The sequence below is a fragment of the Hylobates moloch genome, unplaced genomic scaffold (assembly GCF_009828535.3).
Source record: "Hylobates moloch isolate HMO894 unplaced genomic scaffold, HMol_V3 SCAFFOLD_21, whole genome shotgun sequence".
In the NCBI taxonomy this organism is placed as follows: Eukaryota; Metazoa; Chordata; class Mammalia; order Primates; family Hylobatidae; genus Hylobates; species Hylobates moloch.
The window spans coordinates 26,305,117-26,330,936 of record NW_026652296.1 but is presented as its reverse complement, the minus strand read 5'-3'; the positions used below and the strand labels follow the sequence as shown (position 1 = coordinate 26,330,936).

Below are 25,820 nucleotides of genomic sequence, written 5' to 3'. Positions count from 1 at the left end.
AAAAAAAAAAAAAAAAAAAATCCTTAGTAATTAAACCTATAGAGAAAAAAAGAGGGACATCACTGTATATTTTATAGACATTAAAAGGATAATAAAGGGTATATTTATGCCAATAACTTTAACATTTTAGATCAAATGCACAAATTCTTTAAAAGATATGTCACCAAAATGGACACAAGAACAGATAGTAAGTCTAAATATCCCTATAGCTGATAAATCAAATGCATAATTAAATAATTTTTAAGGGCAGGTCCAGTGGCTCACGCCAGTAATCTGAGCACTTTGGGAGGCCAAGGTGGGCAGATCACTTGAGCTCAAGAGTTCAAGACCAGCCTAGGCAACATGGTGAAACCCCATGTCTACAAAAAATACAAAATATTAGCTGAGTGTGGTGGTGCGTGCCTGTAGTCCCAGTTACTTGGGAGGGTGAGGTGGGAAGATTGCTTGAGCCCAGGAAGCTGTGGTGAACTGAGATCGCGCCACTGTACTTGAGCCTGGGCGATGGAGTGTGACCCTGTCTCAAAAAAAAAAGAAAAGATTTCTCATGAAGAAAATTCTGGCCTAGATAGTGTCACTGGTAAAGTTCATCAAACTTATAAGTTATAAATTAATCAATCCTATTCAAATTCATTCATAAAATACAAGTGATGGAAACGTTTTCTTTTTCTTCCTCTTTTTCTTTTTTTTTGAGACGGAGTTTCACTCTTGTTGCTCAGGCTGGAGTGCAATAGCCCAGTCTCGGCTCACCGCAACCTTGGCCTCCCTGGTTCAAGTGATTCTCCTGCCTCAGTCTCCCCAGTAGCTGGGATTACAGGTGTGTGCCACCATGCCTGGCTAATTTTGTATTTTTAGTAGAGATGAGGTTTCAGGCCACTGCATTCCACCCTGGGTGACAGAGTGAGACTCCATGTAAAAAAAAAAAAAAAAAAAGGTTAAAGGAGAAAAATCATATGATAATTTCAGGAAAAGCTTTTGACAAAATACAATGCAAATTTATGATAAACTCTCAGCTACCTTGGAAACTTTTTTTTTTGTTTGTTTTTTTGAGATGGAGTCTCACTCTGTTGCCCAGGCGGGAGTGCAGTGGCGCAATCTCGGCTCACTGCAAGCTCCGCCTCCCGGGTTCATGCCATTCTCCTGCCTCAGCCTCCTGAGTAGCTGGGACTACAGACGCCCGCCACCACACCTGGCTAATTTTTTGTATTTTTAGTAGAGACGGGGTTTCACTGTGTTAGCCAGGATGGTCTCAATCTCCTGACCTCGTGATCCACCCGCCTCAGCCTCCCAAAGTGCTGGGATTACAGGCGTGAGCCACTGCGCCCTGCCGGAAACATTTTTACCAGAAAAAAAAAATTTAACAGAAGCTTACAGCCAACATCACAATTAATGATGAAATACCCCAGAACATCAAGAATAAGACAAGGATATCTATTGTCATTACTTCATTCAACATTGTGTCAGTATTCCTACCCAGTGCAGTGAGATGAGAAAAAGAAATACAGGCTGGGCACGGTGGCTCACGCCTGTAATCCCAGCACTTTGGGAGGCCGAGGCAGGCAGATTAATTGAGGCCAGGAGTTCAAGACCAGCCTGGCCAACATGGCTAAACCCCATCTCTACTAAAAATACAAAAATTAGTCGGTCATGGTGGTGGGCACCTGTAATCCCAGCTACTCAGGAGGCGGAGGCAGGAGAATCGCTTGAACCTCTGGGTCAGAGGTTACAGTGAGCAGAGATCGCGCCACTGCACTCCAGCCTGGGAGACAGAGCGAGACTCCATCTCAAAAAAAAAAAAAAAAAGAAAAGAAAAGAAATACAAGATGTATAAATTGGAAAGGAAGAAGTAAAACTGTCTCTTTTCCCCTCACACAAATAACATATGTATACAGAAAATCATAAAGAATCTAGAAAAAATTACTAGAACTAGTAAGTAAATTTAACAGCATAACAGAATATAAAGTCAATGTACAAAATCAGTTGTATTTCTACACTGATAGACATTGAATTTTTAAGAGGGAGATAATCCAGTGGTATTAAGTCCAAGGCTAACTGAGAAACCCCATGGTGTCATTAGTGATCTAAATTTCTTCTGTCTTTTCTACCATCCTAGAGTATGGTCTCATTCTTCAAGGTGACCTCATGGTCTGTGACAGCTACTGAAACTTAAGCTATCAGGGTCACACTCCAGGCTGGAATTTGGAGGAAGGGCAAATTATAAACACACACACACACACACACACACACACACACACACACACACACACACACACACACACACACACACACACACACACACACACACACACACACACTTTTTAGCTATTTTAGCTCTCTTTTAGAAAATCCTTTTTTTTTTTTTTTTTGAGACCGAGTCTAGCTTTGTCACCCTCGCTGGAGTGCAGTGGTGCGATCTCAGCTAACTGCAGTCTTGACCTCTCAGGTTCAAGTGATTCTCCTGCCTCAGCCTCCCAAGTAGATGGGATTAGAGGCACCTGCCACCACACCCGGCTACTTTTTATAAATTTTAGCAGAGACAGTTTCAACATGTTGGTCAGGCTGGTCTCAAACTCCTGACCTATACCCGCCTCAGCCTCCCAAAGTGCTGGGATTTACAGGTGTGAGCCACTGCACCTGGCCAAAAAGATCCTTCTTGAAAGTTTCATATGCCACTTTCACTTAGAGACTTAAGTGACATGGCCATGTAGAGAAATGTAGTCTTTATTATATGTAGCATTCTACTCAGTTAAATAGCAAGGGTTTTACTTAAGGATAAAGGAGGGAATCGATGTTGGGATAGACAGCATTCTCAGATAGAAACCCCTTTACCTAGCCCTCTTAGATTTGGCACCATAGAAAAGAAAATCCCACAACAGTAGTTTCAACAAAATCAAAGTTTTTTGTTTGTTTTTTCTCTTACTTAAAAGTATTCCTGGGGAAATATCTCTCAAAAAGCAAAGAATGGTTGTGTTAGGAATATGCTATATTTTTGTATTTGGTTAGTAAGTGCTGAGAGAGGGTGGGATGTTTTGCTATCCTTCAGCAGTATCTTTTACGAGCAGCTATATATGTCCTGTTAACCCTTGTTCTTCCTCAGAGACAATGGACCTCAGATAGCCTATGTTCGGGACTTCAAAGCAAAGGTTCAGTATTTCCGGTTCTGGTGTCAGGTTAGTGCTGGAACTGTATCTCTGTACTCCCTTTCCTTTGTTGTGTCGCTTATATTACACAATGATTGTGAAAATACTTAACTCACAGAAAAACAGGTAAAATGGGAAGCATTATAATCTCATCTATTTTTAGAGCAAATAAATAGATTTATCAATTAGATCATTTGTAACTTTGGTTATTCAGAAAATTAAACCTCATGTAATCCCAGCACTTGGGGAAGCTGAGGTGGGCAGATCACTTGAGCTCAGGAGTTCAGGACCAGTCTGGGCAACATATTGAGGCCTTATCTCTGTAAATTTAAAAAAAAAAAAAAAAATATATATATATATATATATTTTTTTTTTTAAAGAAGAAAATTAAACTTGAAACCATCTGAATAAGCAAACATTGTCACTTTTTCCTCAGTACCCATTACTTTCAGATTGCAGAAATCTTCAAATAAAAGTTAAGGCATTTTCTGATATAATTGTAACCACCTACTTTATTTTTATGTGTTATTTTTTCTGAGACAGGATCTCACTCTGTCACCCAGGCTGGAGTGCAGTGGTGCCATCATGGCTTACTGCAGCCTTGACCTCCTGGGCTCAAGTGATCCTCTTGCCTCAGCCTTCTCGCTAGCTGACACTACAGATGCACTCCACCACACCTGGCTAATTTTTAGTAGAGACAGGGTCCCCTTATGTTGCCCAGGCTGGTTTTGAACTCCTGGATTCAAATGATCCTTCTGCCTCATCTTCCCCAAGTGCTGGGATTACAGGCGTGAGCCAGCATGCCTGGACACCAGCCGTTTTTATATCTATCATTTGATATAAATAACTTTGATAGATATATACATGTACATACATACATGAACATGTCCATACATAGATGTTATATTCAGTGTTTTTTTTTTTTTTTTCAGATGTGATCAACTATTTCTTACGTATAGATATTTACTGGAATTAATTATTTTTTATGGGTTCTAAATCAAATGAATGCCCTAGTCAAAGTTACTATGATGAATATTTTTACAGTTGAAACTCTTGTAATTAACTGGACCCATGGAAGTAAGAAGAATCTGGATTAACTGTTGGAAAATAAGATTAAGTAAAGATTTATTTGACACATTATTAAGTAAGCAGTGTGCATACGAGATCAATCTTGCGGTTCTTTTGTTTTCATATATTAATCTATAGTTAGCATGAATACTCACAGATGCATTGGTGAACATTATTGAATATAAATTTATATTCATAGTCTACTTGTTTCTGTAAGCAAAGATAAAAGTAAATAAAACTTTCCCCTTTTGATTTTTTGATAGGCTGTTTTAATGATGAGAGTTGACTTAAGTCATTTTTCTATTTCAGCAACTGGCCATGCCACAGCACATAAAGATTACAGTGACAAGAAAAACATTGTTTGAGGATTCCTTTCAACAGGTACCGTTTCATTCTCTCAATAATTTTTCCCCTGGCTGCTAGCTTAGGACCCGCTTTTGGTGTTGTCAGTTTAATGTGAATATTTTGGAACTTCTTGAGTTGAAGCCCTTGAATTTTTCAAGTGTGATCTCATTGCCAGCCACCCTAGGGCTTAAGGGGTGTGTGTGTGTGTGTGTGTGTGTGTGTGTGTGTGTGTGTTTCAGGTTTCCGTTTCTAAACTGGTATGATTTGAAATAAATGCATAGGTAAGATAATAGGTTTTTGGTAGCCAAAGGTCTGGAAATACCCATATGAACATTATCAGATTGTAGAAAGGAGAGGGGAAGACTTGTTTTTACACTTCAGTATTACTTGGATTTTTACAATAAGCATATGTTACTCTTAACAAGAAAAAAAGTGGTCATTGGTGACAGTATCTAAAAAAAGATACATATGAGTTTTCTTTTTTTATCTTTTTTTAAATTTTTTTATTATTATACTTTAGGTTTTAGGGTACATGTGCACAATGTGCAGGTTTGTTACATATGTATCCATGTGCCTTGTTGTTTTGCTGCACCCATTAACTCCTCATTTAGCATTAGGTATATCTCCTAATGCTGTCCCTCCCCCTTCCCCCCACCCGACAACAGTCCCCGGAGTGTGATGTTCCCCTTCCTGTGTCCATGAATTCTCATTGTTCAATTCCCACCTATGAGTGAGAACATGTGGTGTTTGGTTTTTTGTCCTTGTGATAGTTTACTGAGAATGATGTTTTCCAGTTTCATCCATGTCCCTACAAAGGACATGAACTCATCATTTTTTATGGCTGCATAGTATTCCATGGTGTATATGTGCCACATTTTCTTAATCCAGTCTATCGGAGTTTTCAGAAGTAGCAGATTTTTTCACTTGTCTTCAGAATTTGAGTTAATTTACTTGCTGGGCACGGTGGCTCATGCCTGTAATCCCAGCATTTTGGGAGGCTGAGGTGGGTGGATCACCTGAGGTCAGGAGTTTGAGACCAGCCTGGCCAAGATGGTGAAACCTTGTCTCTATTAAAATATAAAAATTAGCTGGGCCTGGTGGTTGGTGCCTGTAATCCTGTAAAGCTACTCAGGAGAGTCACCTGAACCTGGGAGGCGGAGGTTGCAGTGACCCGAGATCGTGCCATTGCATTCCAGCCTGGGCAATAAGAGCGAAACTCCATCTCAATTTAAAAAAAAAAAAAAAAAAAAACTTGAGTTAATCTACTATTTGTCTTTATCTTGCAGACATTACTAATAACCTACTGCAACTAAATGTTAAAATGATTGTGTTATGTAGAAGATTAAAATAACTAGTGAAAAAATGTCTTAAAATGAAAACATCTGGTTAGTCCTTGTTTTATAGCCAGATGTGGAAGTGATTATTTTCAAGCACCAGTGGTATTGTAGCAACTACAAGTGGTATTGTAGCTTCAAGAAGTATGGAATTGAATGCAAAGGGAAAAGAGGTTGAGACAGTTGGTGGTAGCTGGCTACTTGCTTTCAGAATCAGTTTTGTTCATTTCCTGATGGAACGTCAGTTATTGACATTAAAGGAAAAAGCCAGTTGGCATCCTGCTATGTAGGAGCAGAAAACTTTTTAGTGGGAACTGGAGCTTTACTGAGGCCATTTAGAGAATTATGAGTCATCCCCTTGATCTGATGTAAGTGTCACAGGCCATTCCCCACCCTAGTCCTTGCCCATTTCTAATTTTATGTTCATAACCACCCTTTTATCACTCTGTTGGACGAGTTTCTTGAAGCAACTTGCTTACCTCTTACCAGTCCTGGAAAGATGCAAAACATGATTAAACTGTTCCTTTATCTTTTGACTTTGAAGCCTAAAGTCTTTTGCAAAATAACAGACTAGATGGTTCTAAAACAGTTTTTAAAACTGTCACCCTAGATTTGACATCCATCAAATAACTGGTTAATAAAAATGTAAGAGAACAATTCGATTGCTTAAAGGTAACAAAACTAATTGCAAAATTAGCATCAGATTTTCTTTGGATAGCTGTTGGATAAAATTGCTCTGGGATAGTGTTTCTTCTGTTAACACAGCACAACTGGTTATGGGGGAAGGTACAGGAGAACAATTTTTTTTCCTTCATATTAGACATTTGTTAAAAGGAATTTTTTTTAACTATTATGAATTTATTTATAGTAAAGATAAGGATACAAATGTCTTCCACACATATGTGGTAATCTGTGGTGCTTGCCACTCCCTCCCTCCTGGGACTGACACACTGCAGCCCACGCTGCTCACCCTGCAGCCTCATCCTTGCATGAGAGAATGGCGCCACCTGTGGCTGTGCGATGTGTCAGCCGGCTCATTCCCTTCTCCAGCTCAGGACAGAAACACAATTCATTCATAAGGTTTCCATTCTGTTATAGGCAGAGATTTATAAATCAGCATTATTTTTCAAAGAGTACAAAGTTAAACCATTCTGCTTAGAAAAGAATAAACACATCCAATTGTTTTTCCTCTAGTCAAAACAGAGATCAAACTTCTTTGATAGCGTTATGTCTACGTTGAGACTTAGACTTCAGAATCAAAATTTTGAAATATGTATAAGGTTAATAACTATCTTGGAAGTTAAGCAGTTTACTGAGCAATTAAATATTTTTGTCCATACACATTCAGATTTAACTACTTCTATAAATTGTCATAATTTCTCCAGTTTCAGTCTGAACATAATAGCTTATAGTAATAAGACACAGGTTCTAGTACAGATTTTCTAATTAGTGGTATGGCCCTAAACAAGCCAGGTTAGATCTCTGCCTGCACCTACATCAAACAGGAATAATAATATATTTCCTTAACCTATCTTCTAGGTAAACAGATGAGATTATATGAAAACATTTTACTAAAGTCGCTAAACAAACATAAGAAAAAAATAAGGTTTTTCTATCACATTAACTATTTTTTAATATTTGACTGAGATTTCTGTAATATAACCAAAATAAAAATTATATACTTTCAAGAATGACAAAATTCAGTAGTTATACAAGGTGAATTAAAATAGTAAAGCTAGTCATAATACGAAGTCCACTCATCCATGTTCTCATTTAATCACTTTAAGAAATAATAATTATAAAAATAGGTAAAATTCCATGAAAATATTCCTATTTGTTCTAGTTCAGGAGGTCTTGCCCACATCAATGGATTGTCTGGCATCAGCCACTGTTTCAGGCACTCGAACAGTCATATCATCCATAGATTTTGTCAAGCAGATTTGGCAGCCCAACCCGTGATCTGTTAGTCCATATGCCAGATCGAGCATGTCATTCTCCTCATCAGTGATTGCATCTAACTTCTCATATATGTGATCTTCAAAGATGAGGTGACAGGTTGAACAAGCCAGGGTTCCCTCACACCAAAGCCATCAATATCTAGATTATTTTCTTTTTTTTTTTTTTTTTTTGAGACGGAGTCTTGCTCTGTTGCCCAGGCTGGAGTGCAGTGGCGCAATCTCGGCTCACTGCAAGCTCCGCCTCCCGGGTTCACGCCATTCTCCTGCCTCAGCCTCTCCGAGTAGCTGGGACTACAGGCGCCCGCCACCACGCCCGGCTAATTTTTTGTATTTTTAGTAGAGACGGGGTTTCACTGTGGTCTCGATCTCCTGACCTCGTGATCCGCCCGCCTCGGCCTCCCAAAGTGCTGGGATTACAAGCGTGAGCCACTGCGCCCTTCAACCACAATGTCTAGCAGAGAATCACCAACTTCAACTTTGGTTGTTAATGTTTCACCATCACGGTTTATAAAGTGGACTGTTATTTTATCTTCTGAGCTGCTCCGCGCCCCTGCCGACACGCTCAGCGGCCGGCTCACCTCCCCGCTCCCGCCCAGCCCCTGGCTCCTCAGCAGGCCGCTGGCTCCAGTGCGGGACATGGCGTGGTGCAGCCACCGGCCGGCCAGGTCACCAGCCGGCCAGGTCACCGAGGACCGCAGAAGCGGCGCGCAGCAGCCGGGCGCCCCCAGCGGCAGCCATCGCCCGCGGTCGGGAACTCAAAAGGAATTATTTAAAGAGAGTTTTAACCTTGTAACATTTCTCATTTGCGTTGTATACCTAGCCTATACTATTTGTAGAATACTTGGCATAAACATGTACATGTGTCATAAGCAGTGAAGTTTTTTTGTTACATCTGGGATTTTCTGGCTTGAGTGGGATGTGAGTTCATAAATGTGATAGTTTTGTGGGGGAACTGAGAGAACTTTGCATAAACAGGTTACTTACTGATCCTCTCTGGATATTTAAGTGTGGTAATTCATTCTTATCACTCAGTGAAGTATAGGCATTATATCAACTTCTCCCTTTCCATGTTCTTCTGTATTTTTTTGTAAGAGTAATTGATATATGCAGTGCTATACACACACAATTTTGGTCAAATAATTAGTTTTATGTGGCAGGAAACCAAATGACCTATTCATTGTAGCTCACTAATGTACCATCCTTCAAATATGAAGATGATCCTATTAACCACCTATAGTGGGACACAAAATTTGAGTGGTTTTTCTAGGTATTTATAGGTTGCCGCTGAGAATGAGTTTCCAAAGTTAACTGGGTCTCTCTGCAGCTACTGGTTTTCATCTCTCAGTTAGCCAGTTAGCTGTTACGTGTACCTTTGGCTATGAGTCAAAACCAAACCTAATAACCAAACCACAAAAACCCCACCCAACCTCTGACCATGCCCATCTATGTTCTAAGTAATTGATATAGGCAACATTATAAGTCAATAGTAGCATCATTAAAAATCAAATCACGGCCAGGCGTGATGGCTCATGTCTGTAATCCCAGCACTTTGGGAGGCCAAGGCTGGTGGATCACCTGAGGTCAGGAGTTTGAGACCAGCCTGGCCAACATGGCAAAACCCCGTCTCTACTAAAAATACAAAATTAGCCGGGCGTGGTGGCGCACACCTGTTGTTCCAGCTACTGGGGAGGCTAAGGCAGGAGAATCACTTGAACCTGGGAGGCAGAGGTGTGGTAAGTCAAGATTGTGCCATTACACTCCAGCCTGGGCAACGAGCGAGAGACTGTCTAAAAGTAAATAAATAAATAAAATCACGTGTATAAAGTATATAAAAATATAGATGTGTATAATAAATATTATTAAACGTTACTATAATATATTTTCTGTATGTGTGGTTTTGACTAGACCATGAACACCTTTCTGTGTCATGGGAGATTTGAATTACCTACAATGAAGGAGATGTCAAACCTAGAAGTAGTAGACAGTGTTTCAATAGCTTTTTTCACCAGTTATTTTACTTTATTGTTTTTTAGATAATGAGCTTCAATCCCCAAGATCTGCGAAGACGTTTGTGGGTGATTTTTCCAGGAGAAGAAGGTTTAGATTATGGAGGTGTAGCAAGGTAGTGATAATATGAATACTCAGAACTTAGTTCCTTTCCTCCAAAGGTACCATTGCACTTTGCTTGCAAGTATTATTTTCTCAATCTTATATTTTAGGAAAGCGAAATATGTCAAATTATTATACCTTTATTATGCTGTAGCTACAGAATTTCAAAAAACATTTGATTCAGCACTTTCTGTGTCATGTACGGCTGATTGATTTCACTCACATCACTCATTTAATCTTCAGGGTAACCTTGTGATACAGAATTTTATAGGATGATGAAGAGGCTTAGAGACTCACCTCAGACACATAATAAATTGTAGAGCCTGGATGCAAGCTTTGTATCATCTAACCAGTAACCAGTGTTCAGTCTACCACCTCTCATATCTGTTCCACAGAAAACACAAGGCCTTATAGTGATCAGGTCATTTTCCCTACCACAGATTACTAATACAGGTAATAGTTACTCAGTTTCCAACTGAGATTAGTATATTTGTCATGAAAATATAGAAGGTTGTACAGAATAGGAGTTGAAAGTCTTAATTCTGCTTTCTTCATATTGGAGCTTGATATTGGACCCTAGAAGATAGTCTCTAGTGAGAATTGCATTGCTTATTCCATAATAATATATCACACCAGATTAAAAATTTGCGTAGAGGTGGCATTGTGCAAAGACAAGGACTTTGGGGTTTGAATCTTTTTCTGCTCCCAATAGTGTGATGTTGGGCAAATATTTTCATCTGTAAAATAAGAATATTAATATCTACATTTCTAGGATTATTGTGAAGAGTAGAAATATTGTTTATTAATGACCTAGTTCAGAGCCTGTGTCTTTGTGTGCACGCTAATTGGTGGCTACATTTTAGTAGTTCTTATTTATATTATGTTTCTGAGTTTAAAATTATTTCAAAATATATGATATAATCATAGATAAAAAATATGAGCAGAAACATGTAATTTTGTATGTTAAAGGCAATTGAAGAGGAGAGCAATCATTCATTCCTAATAAGAAAATAAACTAGCAATATTAAAGTGTGTCACGAGATACACTTATCACAAGAGGCCATGAACTAACAGCAAAAGAGATCCAGATTACAGGCTTATGCCACATGTATTACCCCAGATCACCCATGTTACGTACTTTTAGTAACCATAATCTTATGTTAATATTGGTTCATATTTTCACAATATTTGACTTAGAGTCTCAGCATTTTTCTAATATGTGAGTGGCTGTAATTAAGTCCTTTACTGCCTCTGTGAAATTGGAAGAATTTTCATATTGATTTAATGTGTAGGGAGTAGTGGCACTTGATGGGGATTACTGTGGGATTTAGTAATAGATGGAATATTAGATTGATTTCAGCCACTCTACTCACGTGGGTGAATAGTGAATTTTAAATTTGCCTATGAATAGTATTTCATTGATTCTAAGACTAATATTCATTTTATAATATCTCTGAAATTAAGATGTATCTCAGGTAAAATTGGGAAGATACAATTTAGTGGTTCATCAAATAAAGGTGCAATGTTGTCTTAGATTCTTTGAAATGTAATAATGTGTATATTACCATCTACCAGAGATGGTGTATACTACCAACTCTGTGAAATAGATGTGAGTTTGAACAGAAGCAATAAAAATCAACATGAGATTAGAAAACTATCACTAGCTGAGGGGTATAGATCCTTGAGAACTTTATAGCACTGTTCTTTGATTTGTTGGCATGGTAACCTACAAGATTTTTCATCGTAAATTTTCTTTTGATTTCAGAGAATGGTTCTTTCTTTTGTCACATGAAGTGTTGAACCCAATGTATTGCCTGTTTGAATATGCAGGGAAGGATAACTACCGCTTGCAGATAAACCCCGCTTCTTACATCAATCCAGATCACCTGAAATATTTTCGTTTTATTGGCAGATTTATTGCCATGGTAAGTGCAGGTCAAGAATTATGTTTACTTTGCTTATTCAGCAATACTAAATTTTCTCTTAGGTGCCATAACAGATCATACAAGAGAAAGGGAAGTGGTTTTTTTGTTTTGTTTTGTTTTTTATTTTTGAGACAGAGTCTTGCTCTGTCACCCAGGCTGGAGTACAGTGACACGATCTTGGCTCACTGCAACCTCTGCCTCCTGGACTCAGTCAGTCCTCCCGCCTCAGCCTCCCAAGTAGCTAGGATTACAGGTGTGCGCCACCATGCCCGGCTAATTTTTGTATTTTCAGTAGAGAAGGGGTTTTGCTATGTTGGCCAGGCTGGTCTTGAACTCCTGACCTCAGGTAATCCACCTGCCTCAGCCTTCCAAAGTGCTGGGATTACAGGTATAAGCCACCCTGCCCAGCCAGGGAAGTGTTTTCTTGAGACGAAGTTTCACTTTTATTGCCCAGGCTAGAGTGCAGTGGCGCAATCTCAGCTCACCACAACCTCTGCCTCCCAGGTTCAAGCAATTCTCCTGCCTCAGCCTCCAGAGTAGCTGGGATTACAAGCATGTGCCACCACGCCCGGCTAATTTTTGTATTTTTAGTAGAGATGGGGTTTCTCCATGTTGGTCAGTCTGGTCTGGAACTCCTGACCTCAGGTGATCCACCCACCTCGGCCTCCCAAATTGCTGGGATTACAGGCGTGAGCCACCATGCCCGACCCAGGGAAGTGTTTTTAAATGAAAAATTCATCTAACATATTGAAATAAAATGATTATTGTACAATTATTTTAAGCGGTCTTGTTTCCTTTTTTCATAGGCTCTGTTCCATGGGAAATTCATAGACACAGGTTTTTCTTTACCATTCTATAAGTGTATCTTGAACAAACCAGTTGGACTCAAGGATTTAGAATCTATTGATCCAGAATTTTACAATTCTCTCATCTGGGTTAAGTAAGTTTCTTTTTCCATGTAATTTATTAAAATATAGTTATATGCATTCCGTGTAGTATTGATAACTTATCCTAACTGTAAGCACATAATTGGTTTATTGTATTTAAATAATCTATATATCAAACCTGTCTTTTTATTCAGTATGATAAATTTTACAAAAATACACCCAAGATCTTTGGCAATAATATGATGACCTTAGAATAGAATCTTATTTCTTCTTATTTTGATGTTATAGCTTAATATTAATTATTTAAGAACACGGGCCTTTAGTTAAAAACTTATAAATTATGATTGAATTGGTGGATATAACAAATAGTGCTAATTTCATTTGTGCAGGGAAAACAATATTGAGGAATGTGGTTTGGAAATGTACTTCTCCGTTGACAAAGAAATTCTAGGTGAAATTAAGAGTCATGATCTGAAACCTAATGGTGGCAATATTCTTGTAACAGAAGAAAATAAAGAGGAGTACATCAGGTGAGAGTGCTCCTTTTCACATTTCACTTTTTGTTTGACTATAGCACATTAATAATTGCTTACTAATACTAATGGACAGTATCTCCAAAAATAATATTTGTCTCTGTACTAATCAATATCCATGTAGGCAGTCATTTTTCACTTCTAAAAAATTTTTTTAAGTGTTTTTAAAAGAGTTTTAAGGATAAAAGTCATGCAGGATCACTCTTTTAAACATCAACTCTAACCACTATGCTGTATAACATGTCATTAAAAAGAATCTCAAATATATATGCAGATATTTTCACAGGGAATATTGTAAGGTGTATTAGTCCACTTTCCTGCTGCTGATCAAGACATATCCAAGACCGGGCAATTTACAAAAAAAAAGAGATTTAATGGACTTACAGTTCCACGAGGCTGGGGAGGCATCACCCTCATGGTGGAAGGCAAGGAGGGGCAAGTCACATCTTACATGGTGGATGGTGGCAGGCAGAGAGCTTGTACAGGGAAACTCCTGTTTTTAAAACCTCGTTATCAGCCGGGCATGGTGGCTCATGCCTGTAATCCTAGCACTTTGGAAGGCCAAGGCAGGCAGATCACGAGGTCAGGAGATCGAGACCATCTTGGCCAACATGGTGAAACCCCGTCTCTACTAAAAATACAAAAATTAGCTGGGTGTGGTGGCATGCGCCTGTAATCCCAGCTACTAGGGAGGCTGAGGCAGGAGAATGGCTTGAACCTTGGAGGCGGGGATTGCAGTGAGCCAAGATAGCACCACTGCACTCCAGCCTGGTGACAGAGCAAGACTCTGTCTCAAAAAACAAACAAAAAAAAGCACCTCATCATATCTTGTGAGACATATTCACTGTCATACAAACAGCAGGGGAAAGACCCACCCCCATGATCCCATGATTCAGTTATCTCCCACTGATTCTGTCTCACAACACATGGGAATTATGGAGCTACAAGATGAGATTTGGGTGAGGACACAGAGCCAAACCATATCATTCCACCCCTGGCCCCTCCCAAATCTCATGTCTTCACATTTCAAAACCAATCATGCCTTCTCAACAGTCCCCAAAGTCTTAACTCATTTCAGCATTAACTCAAAAGTCCACAGTCCAAAGTCTCATCCGGGACAAGGGAAGTCCCTTCTGCCTATGAGCCTGTAAAATTAAAAGCAACTTAGTTACTTTCCGCATACACTCGGGGATACAGGCACTGGGTAAATACAGCCATTCAAGATGGGAGAAATTGGCCAAAACAAAGGAGCTACAGGCCCCATGCAAGTTTGAAATCCAGCAGGGCAGTCAAATCTTCAAGCTCCAAAATGATCTCTTTTGACTCCATGTCTCACATGCAAGTCACCCTGATGTAAGAGGTGGCCTCCCATGGCCTTGGACAGCACCGCCCTTGTGGCTTTGAAGGGTATAGCCCCCCACCGGCTGCTTTCATGGGCTGGCGTTGAGTGTCTATGGCTTTTCCAGTCTCATGGTGCAAGCTGTTGGATCTACCATTCTGGGGCCTGGAGGACGGTTGCCCTCTTCTCACAGCTCCACTAGGCAGTGCCCCAGTAGGGACTCTGTATGGGCCTCAACTTCACATTTCCCCTCCGCACTGTCCTAGCAGAGGTTCTCTGTGAGTGCCCTGCCCCTGCAGCAGACTTTTGCCTGGGCATCTAGGCATTTCCATACGTCTTCTGAAATCTAGAGGGAGGTTCCCACACCTCAGTTTTTGCCTTCTGTGCACCCTCAGGCTCAACAGCATGTGGAAGCTGCCAAGTCTTGGGGCTTCCACCTTCTGAAGCAACAGCCTGGGCTGTACCTTGGCCCCTTTTAGTCACGTTGGAGCAGCTAGGAAACAGGGCACCAAGTCCCTAGAGTGCACACAGCATGGGGACCCTGGGCCTGGCCCATGAAACCATTTTTTCCTCCTAGGCCTACAGGCTTGTGATAGGAGGGGCTTCCATGAAGACCTCTGACATGCCCTGTAGACATTTTCCACATTGTCTTGGGGATTAACATTCGGGTCCTCATTACTTATGCAAATTTTTGTAGCCAGCTTGAATTTCTCCTCAGAAAATGAGATTTTCTTTTCTCTTGCATTGTCGGGCTGCAAATTTTCCAAACTTTTATGCTCTGCTTCCCTTACAAAACTGAATGCCTTTAACAGCACGCAAGTCTCCTCTTGAATGCTTTGCTACGTAGAAATTTATTCCACCAGATACCCTAAATCATCTCTCTCAAGTACAATCGTCTCTCTCAAGTACAAATCCACTAGTCTCTAGCACAGGGACGGAATGCTGCCAGTTTCTTTGCTAAAACATACGAAGAGTCACCTTTGCTCCATTTCCCAAAAAGTTTCTCATTTCCATCTGAGAACACCTCAGCCTGGACTTTATTGTCCATATTGCTGTCAACATTTTGGTCAAAGCCATTCAACAAGTCTATAGGAAGTTCCAAACTTTCCCACATTTTCCTGTCTTCTTCTGAGCCCTCCAAACTGTTCCAACGTCTGCCTGTTACCCAGTTCTAAAGTTGCATCTACATTTTCAGTTATCTTCAGCAGCCCCCCACTCCTGGTAACAATTTACTGTTTTCACACTGCTGATAAGACATACCTGAAAGTGGACAATTTACAAAAGAAAGAGGTTTAATGGACTTACAGTTCCACATGGCTGGGGAGGCCTCACAATCATGGTAGAAGGCGAGGAGGAGCAAGTCATGTCTTACATGAATGGCAGCAGGCAAAGAGAGAGCTTGTGCTGGGAAACTCCCATTTTAAAACCATCAGATCTTGTGAGACTTATTCACTATAATGAGAACAACACGGGAAAGGCCCACCCCCATGATTCAGTTATCTCCCACTGGTTCTCTCCCATAACATATAGGAATTATGGGAGCTACAAGATGTGATTTGGGTGGGGACACAGAGCCAAACCATATCATAAGGTTGGGTAAAATTTATAACTAAAATGATGTTTTATAGTATATCCTTTCTAATTATTTCCATTGGTTCATGCTCTTAGTCTCAAGAACTAATAGTTCATTCATACCTTCTCAATAGCAATTCTTTCCAGCCAGGGTTAAATTTTGCATATCTACTTCTTAAGTTCCAGGTTCTGCATTTCTTGCCTGGTTTTTCCCTCCATAATTGAAAGTATACTATTTAACACAGTGAACTGTCATTATTTGTTGGAAAACAATCTATCCTTTTAAAAGTTTATTTTGAAATATGCTTTTTTTTGAGATGGAGTCTTGCTCTGTCACCCAGGCTGGAGTGCAGTGGCGCAATCTCAGCTCACTGCAAGCTCCACCTCCCGGGTTCATGCCATTCTCCTGCCTCAGCCTCTCCAAGTAGCTGGGACTACAGGCACCTGCCACCACGCCCGGCTAATTTTTTGTATTTTTAGTAGAGACGGGGTTTCACCGTGGTCTCGATCTCCCGACCTCATGATCCGCCCGCCTCGGCCTCCCAAAGTGCTGGGATTACAAGCGTGAGCCACCGCGCCCGGCCTGAAATATGCTTTTAAAATGTCAATTTGTTTTTGTCAATTCTCCAGTTTTTTTGGTTATGATATGTCTAGATTTTCTTATGACATATATAGCATTCCAGAGAGGTAATGATTCGAGATTCCAAGAGATGTACTATGTTTCTCAATAGTTTTGTTGCTGGTAATATAACATTTTAAGATAATGGGCAGCTAAAAAGATTTTTAGTATCTACTTCAATACTGGGTTGCTTAAAATTTCAGAGTTTGGGGGGTTTTTAGTATTATTTTAAGAAGTATAATTTCCTTAGAATAAAATGCACTGATCTTAAGTGTACAAGTTGAATTTTGACAAATATATATATCAGCCTAAATGTGAGCATTTTATGGAGAGAAGTTGTGCTATATCACTCATTTAATTACCAGTTCTGTAAACACTGTTCTATATAGCATCATGTCCATATAAACATGACCCAAATTGTGGAACTTTTTTTTTTTTTCTATTCTGGACCCCATAAGGGGCCAATACACACCTCCCTTCTCCCAGCCCCAGAGGTAGGTAACCATTTCTGTTTAGTTCTATTTCTATAACTGTTTCTGATCTTAAACTTCCTAAAATGGAATCATAGAGTATGTACTCTTATATCTAGCTTTTAGTGTCTGATTTTTTCTTTTATTTGGTGTTTGTGAGATTCATATTGTTTATATCAGTATTTTATTCCTTTTTATTGCTGAGAAATATTCCATGCTGTGTATATCTCAAAATTTATTTATCCATTCTCTTGGTGATAAATGTTTTGGTTGTTTCTCAGTCTGGGCTTTTATGAGTAAAGCTGCTATAAACATTCTTGTGGTGTCTTTTTGTGGACATATTTTTCTTGAGTAAATACCTAGGAGTGAAATCGCTGGGAAGGTGTTTGACTTTATTAGAAACTGCCAGTTTCCAAAGTGTTTTTGCCATTTTGCAGTCCTACTAGCAATATTTGAGAGTTGCTTCACGTTCTTGCCAATTCAGCATTGTCAGTAATATCTTGTGGTTTTAATTTCCATTTCTTCCTTCACTAATGGTGTTGAGTACGTTTTTCTGTGCATATTGATCATTCGTAGCTCTTCCTTTGTGATGTGTGTATCCAAATCTTTTATCCATTCTAAAATTGGGTTGTCTTTTTATTTGTGATTGTTGGAGTTCTTAAATATTTCAGATCATTGATTTTAGAAACTTTTCTCTTTCCTTTGTTCCCTCCCTCTTCTTAACTTTTCTTATGATGTGTCCAGATTTCTTTCTTCTTTGACAGAGTCTTGCTCTGTTGCCGAGGCTGAAATACAGTGGCACGATCAGAGCTCACCTCAGTCTTAAACTCCTGGGATCAAAGGATCCCCCTGCCTCATCCTCCTGAGTAGCTGGGACTGTAGGCACAAGCCACCGTGCCTAGCAAATTTTTTGGTTTTTATTTTTGTAGAGATGTGGTCTTGCTATTTTGCACAGGCTGGTCTCAGACTCCTTGCCTCAAGCTATCCTCCCACATTCTGTTTTCTAATACAAGGATTTAAAGCTGCAGATTTCCAACTAAGTATTGCTTTAGCTATATCCCACAATGTTTTTGTTTTTGTTTTTTTTTTGAGATAGAGTCTCACTCTGAGGTTGCCCAGGTTGGAGTGTAGTGGTAGAGTCATGGTTCACTGTAGCCTCAACCTCCTGAGCTTCAGATAGCCTCCCACCTCAGCCTCCCAAGTAGCTGGAACCAAAGGCATGTGCTACCATGCCTGGCTTACTTACTTACTTATTTATTTATTTATCGTAGGAGATGGGTCTCACTATGTTACCCAGGCTGGTCTCAAACTCCTGGATCCAAACGATACTCCCACCTTGGTCTCTCAAAGTGCTGGAATTATAGGCATGAGCCACCGCATCCAGTCCACACTTTTTTTTTTTTGTTTCGCCGAGGCAGAGTCTTGCTCTGTCGCCCAGGCTGGAGTGCAGCGGTCCAATCTTGGCTCACTGCAACTTCCATCTCCTGGATTCAAGTGATTCTCCTGCCTCAGCCTCCCAAGCAGCTGGGATTATAGGCACCCGCAACCACTCCTGGCTAATTTTTGTATTTTTGGTAGAAATGGGGTTTTGCCATGTTGGCCAGGCTTGTCTTGAACTCTTGACCTCAGGTAATCCACCTGCCTCGGCGTCCCAAGGTGCCTGGATTACAGGCATGAGCCACCATGCCCAGCCACAAATTTTGGAATGTTGTGTTTTTTACTATTTTATTTTTATTTATTTATTTATTTTATTTATTTATTTATTTATTTTATTTATGTTTTATTTTTATTATTATTATTTTTGAGACAGGGTCTCACTTTGTCACCCAGGCTGAAGTGCAGTGGCAAAATCTTGCCTCACGGCAGCCTCCACTTCCAGAAGTTCAAGCAGTCCTCTTGCCTCAGCCCCCAAGCAGCTGGGACTACAGGCATGTGCCACCACACACACCCACACGGCGAGATGGGGTTTCACCATGTTGCCCAGGCTGGTCTTGAACTCCTGTGCTCAAGGGATCCACCCACCTCAGCCTCCCAAAGTGCTGGGATTACAGATGTCAGCCACCACATCCAGCCACTCTCATTGTATTTAAAAGTATTTGTTAGGTTTTTTTTTTTTTTTTTTTTTTGAGACAGTCTCTCTGTCGCCCAGGCTAGAGTGCAGTGGTGCCATCTTGGCTCACTCTAAACGCCACCCCCTGGGTTCACGCCGTTCTCCTGCCTCAGCCTCCCCAGTAGCTGGGACTACAGGCGCCCGTCACCATGCCTGGCTAATTTTTTTGTATTTTTAGTAGAGACAGGGTTTCACCGTGTTAGCCAGGAAGGTCTTGATCTCCTGACCTCGTGATCCACCTGCCTCAGCCTCCCAAAGTGCTGGGATTACAGGCGTGAGCCACCGCGCCCAGCCAGGTCTTACTATTTTTATCCTGATAATCTCTACCTTATAATTGGAGTGTTCAGTACAATTTATGTTTAATTTTATTACTGATTTGGTTGGACTTTTGTCTAACCATTGCTTTTTGTTTTGCTATTTGTCTCGCCTTGCTATTTGTTTCTTATTTTTCCCAACTTTCTTTGCTCTTTCTTGCCGTCTTTGAATAAAGCAATTTTTACTTTCTTTTTAAGCTCTTCTGTTGGTTTTTTAGCTATACCTCTTTGTTTAACTTTAGTGGCAACTCTAATGATTATGATAATATGCATCTTTAACATCCCTATTAACCCAAACACTACTTGTGCAATATAAGAAGCTCATAGGCCAGGTGCGGTGGCTCACGCCTGTGATTCCAGCACTTTGGGAGGCTGAGGTGGGCGGATTGCCTGAGGTCAGGAGTTCGAGACCAGCCTGGCCAACATGGTGAAACCCCCGTCTCTACTAAAAATACAAAAATTAACTAGGCATGGTGGCAGGCGCCTGTAATCCCAGCTATTTGGGAGGCTGAGGCATGAGAATCGCTTGAACCCAGGTGGCGGAGATTGCAGTAAGCCGAGATCATACCATTGCACTTCAGCCTGGGGGACAAGAGCGAGACTTTGTCTCAAAAAAAAGAAAAGAAGCTCATAATAATATAATTCCATTTACCTCACTCCAGCTGTTTGTGCTGTTGTTGTCGTATATTATTTCTACATGTTACAAATATAATACTTTATTACTGTTATTCTTGCTTTAATTTTTAACTATTTTCAAAAATAATCTTATATTTACTCACATTACTATTTCTGGTTCTCCTTATTTCTTTCCTCAGATTCTTTTTTTGTTTTTTTTTAATCTAAGATCATTTCCCTTTGGCTTTAAAAAAAAAAACCTTTCTTTACCATTTCACTTAGTGTGCATCTCCTGGCAATGCATTTTCTCAGCTTTTATATGAAAACATCTTTATTTCACCTTCATTTTTTGAAGGACATTGTCACTAGATTTAGAATTCTAGGTTTATAAAATAATGATGTGGTCATGTTTTTATGATTTATGTTTTAAAAAATAATCCTCATGTTGTAGAGACATATACTGAAGTATTTGTTCAAAATGAAATTATTTGGGCTGGGCGTGGTGGTTCATGCCTGTAATCCCAGCACTTTGGGAGAAGGCAGGCGGAACACTTGAGGTCAGGAGTTCAAGACCAGCCTGGCCAACATGATGAAACCCCCATCTCTACTAAAAACACAAAAATTAGTTGGGTGTGGTGGCGCACACCTGTAATGCCAGCTACTCGGGAGGCTGATACACAAGAACTGACTGAACCTGGAAGGTGGAGGCTGCAATGAGCCCAGATTGTATCATTGCACTCCAGCCTGAGTGACAGAGTGCAACCCTGTCTCAAAAAACAAAAACAAAATAAAATTTAAAAAAAAGAAATTATATGGCTTGGCAATGGTGGCACACACTTGTAATCCTAGCACTTTGGGTGGCCGAGGCAGGAAGATCACTTGAGGCCAGGTGTTTAAAACCAGCCTTGGCAACACAGAGAGACCCCATCTCTACACACAAAACCAAAAATTAGCCAGGCGTGGTGTTGCACACCTGTGTTCCCAGCTACTCGGGAGGCCGAGGTAGGATTGCTTGAGCCCAGGAGGTCAAGACTGCAGTGAGCCAAGATTGTGCCACTGTTCTTCAGCTCAGGTGACAGAGTGAGACCTCATCTCAAATAAATAAAGAAAAGAAATGAAATTATGTGATATCTAGGATATGAGTAGGGGCATAGATGAAATAGATGGGCATTGTGATGAAGCTTGGACATGTGTACAGGGGGTTCATTATATTCTACTTTTGAATATATTTTAAGTTTTTAATAATTTTTTGAAATTTATTTTTATACTCAGAATTTAAAGATAAGATCTAAACTTCCTGATAGGGTTTTTCATATTTGTTTGCCAGAATGTTAGCTGAGTGGAGGATGTCTCGAGGTGTTGAAGAACAGACACAAGCTTTCTTTGAGGGCTTTAATGAAATTCTTCCCCAGCAATATTTGCAGTACTTTGATGCAAAGGAATTAGAGGTAATGAATTTTCCTTCATTCCCCTGTACCATGCTAGTAAATAATGCCTTAAGTTGTCTGCTTTTAACTCACTTTCCCATCTTTCCTGTTACTGTAATATTTTTTATACTGGGGCAAAATGTTTTGAAACATCCCCAATGATTAAAGAAAATAATAATTTATCCAAAGATAAAACAATAGTATTACCCCCCCCCAAAAAAGTACAAATATTAGAGCTTCTCTACAATTGAGTGACTTACTTCCCTGAATATGTATATATATAACACCGTGCATGGAACCTTGCCTTCATGAGCAATGTAGATATAATTATTGATGTATAGTTGATAAGTCAAAGCCTACTGATTGTTATTCTAAAGCTTTGCTTAGTCTTAGTCTTTCCTTATTTATGTCCAGCTGTTTTTGTACAGTTACCTTAGGAAACAATTTGTCTTTTTCATCCCTAAAGGTCCTTTTATGTGGAATGCAAGAGATTGATTTGAATGACTGGCAAAGACATGCCATCTACCGTCATTATACGAGGACCAGCAAACAAATCACGTGGTTTTGGCAGGTTTGTTTTTAAATTTATTTCTATTAGTTGACACAGCATAATTTTTTAGAATTTGCTTACCACATATGGAAATGAGTCACAGGTCAAAATGTACCAGTGTATATAGACCCCTTAGTCCATGCATTATAATAAATGAATACAGATTATAACAGCATCCTTTTAAGACTATTGCCAAGTAAGCCACACATACCTTGCATCTTTGTCCAAAGTAGAGTGTAAGACAATTCCAGATGATAAGATTTACCTACATTTGATTTAAATGGTTTTGAGGTTTTATAGGACTGTGTAGTATGTTTTTTATCATTTCTACTTCATTATATAATGTTCAGAAGGCAAAATTTAAGAGACTTGGTTTAAAATCATAATGGTATCTCTCTAAAAATGTTTGCCTTAAGCATAGTATATGATGTTCAACATCATTAGTCATTAGAGAAATGCAAATCAAAACCACAATGAGGCTGGGTGCAGTGGCTCACTCCTGTAATCCCAGCACTTTGGGAGGCTGAGGCGGGTGGATCACAACATCAGGAGATAAAGACCGTCCTGGCTAACACGGTGAAATTAGCCGGGCATGGTGGCGCATGCCTGTAATCCCAGCTACTTGGGAGGCTGAGGCAGGAGAATCACTTGAACCTGGAAGGCAGAGGTTGTAGTAAGCCAAGATCGCACTACTGCACTCTAGCCTGGGCAACAGAGCAAGACTCTGTCTCAAAAACAAAAACAGCACAGTGAGATACCACATCACACTTAGTATTATTTTTGAAGTGGAGAAGAACAACCATTGCCAAGGGCACATTGCTGGTGATAGTGTGAAATACCACACCACTGTGGAAATAGTTTGGTGGTTCCTCAAAATTTAAACATAGAATTAACGTAATATCCAGGAATTCCAATCCTTGGTATACAGCCCAAAAAATTGAAAGCAGAGACTCAAACAGATACTTGTACACCAGTATTCATCATTCATTTACCCACACAAAATGTGGTATATACATATACAGATGCTCCTGGACTTGGAGTTTTATCCTTTATATCCATCATAAGTCAAAAATATCTTGAGTTGAAAATGCATTTAATACCCTTATCATAACTTACCCATTGTAAAGTTACATTGTAAAGTCACAACTTACCCATTGTAAAGTTGAAAAATCATAAATCAAACCTTCATAAGTCTAGGTGCTTCTCAACTTATGATGGAGTAATAAACTCAATAAACCCATCATAAAGTCAAAAAATTGTAAGCCAGGCACTGTCTGTGTTAGAATATTAGTCTGCTAAAAAGTAATGAGGTTTTTGTTATGTGCTACAACATGAACAAACCTTAAAAACATTATGAACATTAAGATAAGCGAAGTAAGCCAGACACACGGACAAATACTGTATAATTCCGCTTACATGAGGTTACTAGAATGGGCAAATTCATAGAGGCAAAAGTAGAATATGGGTTACCAGAAGCTGCAGGGAGCAAAAATGGGAAGTTGTGTTTAATGTGTACATAGATTTTACTTGGGATGATGAAAAAGTTGGAAATAGTGGCGATGGTTGCACAACAGTGTGAATGTACTTAATGTCATTGAATTACATTCAAAATGGTTAAAATTGAGAATTTATGTTGTGTATATTTTACAAAAATTTAAAAAATTAAATTAAAAAAATCTGGTATACATGTAAAAAAATTCGTATGAGAAACTTAAACTGAGCTTCTATAACAAGTAGGGTTACAATTGTAGGATAATTGATAATAGTACAATAAGATAAAAATTATTCCTTACAAAAAAGTTTTTGGCTGAGGCAAAACAGTTCTACTACAGGCTAGAAACATTCTCTAGAAATCTATTATTTTGAGTCAGAATTGTATAAAATAAAAACCACATAATTCTAGCTATGTGTAGCTATACCAAAACCTAAAGAACATTGAGAAGAGGAGGTTATTGGGTTATATCCTGCATCAGAATTCTGTGAGTTTGATTAAAGTTGTTTATTAAACCAAAAAGTCTATACTGACTCAAGGTCTGTATCCTGTGTAGCCACATGAATATCCTATAGGATGGACAGATCTGGGGCTGGGGGGTGGTGGTGGGATGGGGAGTCACAGGAAGGGCTGCCCTAGAAGAGCTAATCTTAAAACTGCATGAGTACGGAGCTCTTGGTCTCAGTCCATCTTACTTTTTATATACCCCTTTAAGTATATCATCCTAAGATTTATATAAGGAAAGGTTGGGTGGGGCTTTGATAAACATGGAAATGGCCCTCCATGCATAGTGTTAAGTAATTATCTAATGCAGTGGACACCAGGGGTTCCTTTAAGATTTGAAATGAGCTAGATACTGTGGCTTGCTCCTATAGTCCCAGCTACTGTGGAGGCCGAGGCAGGAGTACTGCCTGCTGCCCAGGAGTTAGAGGCTGCAGTCAGCTATGATTGCACCACTGCACCCCAGCCTGGGCCACAGAGCAAGACCTCACCTCTAAAAAAAATAAAAGATCTGAAATCATTATTTTTCTTTCTTGTTTAGTGTGCTGAATGTAACATATGACATATATATCTCTTTATACTTTTAACAGTTTGTTAAAGAAATTGATAATGAGAAGAGAATGAGACTTCTACAGTTTGTTACTGGAACCTGCCGATTGCCAGTAGGAGGATTTGCTGACCTCATGGGTATGTATACAGGATCACTTTTCCTATACAGAAAATTGTTTACCATGCTGCTTTACGTAAATGTGTATACAGCCTATTAGAAACAACAAAGACAGGGATAGCCATTTTCTTAACTATTCCCAGTTAGCGTGGATTTGTATAACCTTTAAAATAGTTTTTAGTCCTTACCTCTGTAGAAATTTTTAACCCTCAAGCTAGAACCCACAGCTAACTGATTAGGACAGCAGTCTTTCTGTATGTAAATCTGTTCATTTAGTCATTTGCCAAACATGTGTCTCTTATGAGTCAATCACTGTTGGTTGTATTATTTAACGATGTGAGAAGATCATTATATAATACAATAGTGGATTGTAGTTTCCGTATTGTGTTTAAAACCACTCTTCCCTGGGAGACTGGGAGTTCTTTGAGATATGGATTCATATCTTCATCTTTTTATTTCTTGCTCCTGGCAAAGTGCCTGTTACACAGCAATCTGCTGCTTAAAATGAATATTGAGATGAATGACTATGGCAATATTTACTTTGTTACTAAACAATAAATTATTTAAGTAAATTCAAATATTTCCTTAATACCAACATTATACCAAGTATCATAGGAGGATACACAGAGAAGTTAAGATCCCTAAGCCTGCTTCAGAGTGAAGCAGAGTCAAAATTAGGAGAACTAAGCAGGTAATTTTGCATACAGAGCATGGAACCAGTTTAGAAAGTAGTTTAAAAGCCAGATCAAAAGAATTTGGATATTATCGTGAGGGTATTGGAAGCTGTGGAACTTTTTGAAGAGAGGAAAACTTGCTCAGGCTGCATTTAGGAAGATTTGATAGGAAGA

At 39.5% G+C, this 25,820-nt stretch overlaps 1 protein-coding gene and 1 pseudogene across 4 annotated transcripts in view; one reads left to right on the top strand and one right to left on the bottom strand.

Moving 5' to 3' along the window:
• ITCH (itchy E3 ubiquitin protein ligase) overlaps window positions 1-25,820 on the top strand; it is a 170,613-nt gene that overhangs the window by 104,110 nt on the left and 40,683 nt on the right. For all 4 annotated transcript variants that reach the window (XR_009211553.1, XR_009211554.1, XM_032141887.2 and 1 more), the window contains 9 exons: window positions 3,095-3,167; window positions 4,515-4,586; window positions 9,876-9,964; window positions 11,717-11,876; window positions 12,683-12,816; window positions 13,153-13,293; window positions 21,663-21,783; window positions 22,229-22,333; window positions 24,896-24,992. Coding sequence is in view for 2 of the 4 variants with exons in the window: in XM_032141887.2 (XP_031997778.1) it covers window positions 3,095-3,167; window positions 4,515-4,586; window positions 9,876-9,964; window positions 11,717-11,876; window positions 12,683-12,816; window positions 13,153-13,293; window positions 21,663-21,783; window positions 22,229-22,333; window positions 24,896-24,992 (992 nt within the window). In the remaining 2 variants the exon portion in view is untranslated. The remainder of the gene's footprint in view (window positions 1-3,094; window positions 3,168-4,514; window positions 4,587-9,875; window positions 9,965-11,716; window positions 11,877-12,682; window positions 12,817-13,152; window positions 13,294-21,662; window positions 21,784-22,228; window positions 22,334-24,895; window positions 24,993-25,820) is intronic.
• LOC116460778 (adrenodoxin, mitochondrial-like) lies at window positions 7,671-8,838 on the bottom strand (annotated as a pseudogene).